The following is a 3713-nucleotide window of genomic DNA, read 5'->3' on the forward strand; positions in this document are numbered from 1 at the left end:
TGGCCAACATGGCAAAACCCTGTCTCTACTAAAACTACAAAAAATTAGCCAGGTGTGGTGGCACAAGCCTGTAATCCCAGCTACTTGGGAGGCTGAGGCACAAGAATCGCTTGAACCTGGGAGGTGGAGGTTGCAGTGAGCTGAGATCGCACCACTGCATTCCAGCCTGGGTGACAGAGTGAAACTCTTATCTCAAAAAAAATAGAAAATAAAAAAAAAATAGAATATCCCTGTAGCTACTACTGAGTGAGCACCTGTTCTGTGCTAGACCACACGTTATTTAATTTGCTCATCACTACATGTGTGGTAGGGATTAATATGTCCCTTTCTCAGATGGAAAAACAGGCTGGCAGAGGACACACAACTAGCATGTGGTGGGATTGGGATCAGAAGCCAGGCCTGTTTGTCCTTTGGGCCCTTGGTGGAGAACAGTGCGTCCTTCAGAACAGTGCATCTTAAGCGGCTCCTATGGCTCATGGTATCCCTCAGAGTCTGCTGAGGACCCTCAGACTCCCTCTTCATGCCTGGTGTGCTGTGCCTCTCCTCACAGGAGGCCGTCTGCCCTGCCCAGAGCTGTGTCCTGATGCCGTGTTCAGGCTCATGGAGCAGTGCTGGGCCTATGAGCCTGGGCAGCGGCCCAGCTTCAGCACCATCTACCAGGAGCTGCAGAGCATCCGAAAGCGGCATCGGTGAGGCTGGGACCCCCTTCTCAAGCTGGTGACCTCTGCAGGCCTAGGTGCAGCTCCTCAGTGGCTCCAGCTCACACGCTGACAGCTCTTCACAGTCATGGACTCCTGCCACCAGCATCCACACTGCTGGCAGGATGCAGCTCCATGTCTTCTCTGTGTCCCTGCTGCTGCCAGGGCTTCCTCTTCCAGGCAGAAACAATAAAACCACTTGTGCCCACTGAACGCTCCTGGCATGTGCACTCCTCTGAAAGGCAGGTCTCAGAAGGCATGAGTGCTGGTATGGTGGCCGTGGGGAAGGAGGACGACAAGCAGTATGCATGGGACATGATTTAGTAGCAACTGGATGTGAGACATGGGGAGGGGGAGAGATCAGGATGATAATACAGGTTATGGCCAGATGGCGGTATCATCCCCAGAAATAGGATTATAGGAAGAGGATCAGAGCTTTGAGGAGGATGTGAGTTTAGAGATGTTGCATTTTATTGGAGATAAAAGTGTGGGTGAAGCCAGGTGTGGGGTAGACACCTGTAGTCCCAGGTACTTGGGAGGCCAACGCATGTGGATTGCTTGAGCCTAGTTTGAGACCAGCCTGGGCAACATGGTAAAACTCTGTCTCTACAAAAAAAAAAAAAGAAAATTAGCCAGCCATGGTGGCACACACCTGTAGTCCCAGCTACTCAGGAGGCTGAGGTAGGAGGATCAACAGAGCCCGGGAGGTCGAGGCGGCAGTGAGCTGTGATCACACCACTGCATTCCAGCCTGGGCAACAAAGCGAGGTCCTGTCTCAAAAATAAATAAATAAAAATAATAAATAATTAAAATGTAGATGAATAGGTCTGGAAGCCCAGATGGAGGTGAAGGCTCGTCATAGATATGTGAATCATTGGCTTATGAATATTAGAGGATAGCTGACACTATGGATATGTACAACACTCATAAAATTCAGGAGGAGACGAGAAGAGAGTTCCACTCAAAGGAGACTGATGTAGCTGATGAAGAAAATGCTTTTGAGGAAGTTGTTTCTCAAGACGAATTTATTGAGGAATCGGATGGCAGACTGGGGAGCCTTCACCTCCTCCTCCCCTAAGTCTCAGTGAAACCTATAAAGTAATCTGAAATATTAATATCACCAAAAGCAAAGTTTGAGAAGATAAGGAAGTGTGAACATACTAAAAAACAGAAAGTGGGAAGTATCTGTAATACAGAAGAACAGGGAAATGAGCAACTTGAAGTAAAATGGCCGTCCCTCAAGAAAGTTCAGGAAATAGTTAACATCGGCCAGGCGCCGTGGCTCACATCTATAATCCCAGCACTTTGGAAGGCTGAGGCAGGTGGATCACCTAAGGTCAGGGACTTGAGACCAGTCTGGCCGACACAGTAAATCTCTGTCTCTACTGAAAACACAAAAAAATTAGCCAGGCATGGTGGTGTGCACCTGTAATCCCAGCTACTCTGGAGGCTGAGGCAGGAGAATTACTTGAACTGGGGAGACTGAGGTTGCAGTGAGCTGAGACTGCGCCATTGCACTCCAGCCTGGGCAACAAGAGCAAAGAACAAAACTCTGTCTCAAAAAAACAAAACAAAACAAAAATCTATTTTGAAAGCGATGAGAGAGAGCCCTATAACTTGTTTAAACAAGAGGAAGTTGTGTCGTCATATAATTAAGTAAAAATACTAGGAAGTGAAATAATACCTCCAATGGAAATGGTAGAAAGCAGAACTGAAACACTTCTGCTGGGTAGGATATGGTAGATCTCCGCACGCCACCACTCCCATTGCAACCGCTAGGGAAAAAGCTAAGATGAAAATGTCTTTTTTTTTTTTTTTTTTTTTTTGAGACGGAGTCTTGCTCTGTTGTGCAGGCTGAAGTGCAGTGGCGCAATCTTAGTTCACTGTAACCTCCACCTCTCGGGTTCAAGTGATTCTCCTGCCTCAGTCTCCTGAGTATCTGGGATTACAGGCGCACACCACTACACGTGGCTACTTTTTGTATTTTTAGTAGAGACGGGGTTTCACCATGTTGGTCAGGCTGGTCTCAAACTCCTGACCTCAAGTGACCCGCCTACCTCGGCCTCCCAAAGTGTTGGGATTACAGGCATGAGCCACCGCGCCTGGCCGAAAATGTCTTATTTTTAAAAAGAATGAAGAGTGGTCACAGAAATAAAGACTGAATGGACTAAAATTTCAAGGAGGAAAGAGCCCTTCCAAGTTGAACTAGTGATAGGCAGCTATTTTCTTCCCTGAAACATTTGCCCATTTGGGACATGAGGATCAGACTTGGCCCAAGCAGAGAGACTCTACTGGGGAAGAGAGAAAGGAACAGTTTTTGGTGGTTGCAAGGACTTGCTATGGATTAGGACCTAGAGTAGCACAAAATGCAGAGCGTTTTCCCCATGGGACATTTGCTGAGTTCTGAGGCAGTGCAGGAGACTGAGAAGACAAGTCCCACAGTCTTGCAGTGTTTAGAGAGGAGGCCCGGAGTGAACAAATAGCTGGCCTCCCCAACATAAAGTATTTGCCAGGTTTTGTACCTGTGTGGGTTGGGAAGCTAAGGAGCTCCCTGTAAATCTCTGAAGAGCAGAACTTTAAGATCTGAGAGAGATAGAAACTGACCAGTCTTTCAATTCAAAATCAAGAGGGTCATTCCTAAGGAACAAGGACAACCAGGAGGGGATTGAGTTTTACTGGAACTGCAACACTGCACCAACCCAGTTTAGTACTTAATTGCATCGAGGTGACTAGCTCCTGTAGGGAATAACAAGATTTGAAGCCCCTATCCTTTTATGCCCAATATGTGACATACAATTAAAAATCATAAAGCATGCAAAAAATGGAGAAATATGGGGCTAATACACAAGAGAAAAAATAAACAATAAAACCAGACCCATAGATGATCCAGATATTGGAACTGGCAAAGATTTTTAAATAACTATGGTTAATATGTCAAATAGAGAAGAAGATGGACAAAAAGAAACAAATGTAGAGAATGTCAACAGAATTGGAATCTATTAAAAGAGAATGAAA

The 3713-nt window shown here is 46.2% G+C and overlaps 1 protein-coding gene across 4 annotated transcripts in view; it reads left to right on the top strand.

Moving 5' to 3' along the window:
- Positions 1-911, top strand: part of FES (FES proto-oncogene, tyrosine kinase) — a 17309-nt gene extending 16398 nt beyond the window's left edge. For all 4 annotated transcript variants that reach the window (XM_011948267.1, XM_011948268.1, XM_011948269.1 and 1 more), the window contains one exon: positions 551-911. In XM_011948267.1, the coding sequence (XP_011803657.1) occupies positions 551-693 (143 nt within the window). In that variant the 3' untranslated portion in view covers positions 694-911. The remainder of the gene's footprint in view (positions 1-550) is intronic.
- The last annotated feature ends 2802 nt before the right edge of the window (positions 912-3713 follow it).

This window comes from Colobus angolensis, unplaced genomic scaffold, assembly GCF_000951035.1.
Source record: "Colobus angolensis palliatus isolate OR3802 unplaced genomic scaffold, Cang.pa_1.0 Scaffold278, whole genome shotgun sequence".
NCBI lineage: Eukaryota > Metazoa > Chordata > Mammalia > Primates > Cercopithecidae > Colobus > Colobus angolensis.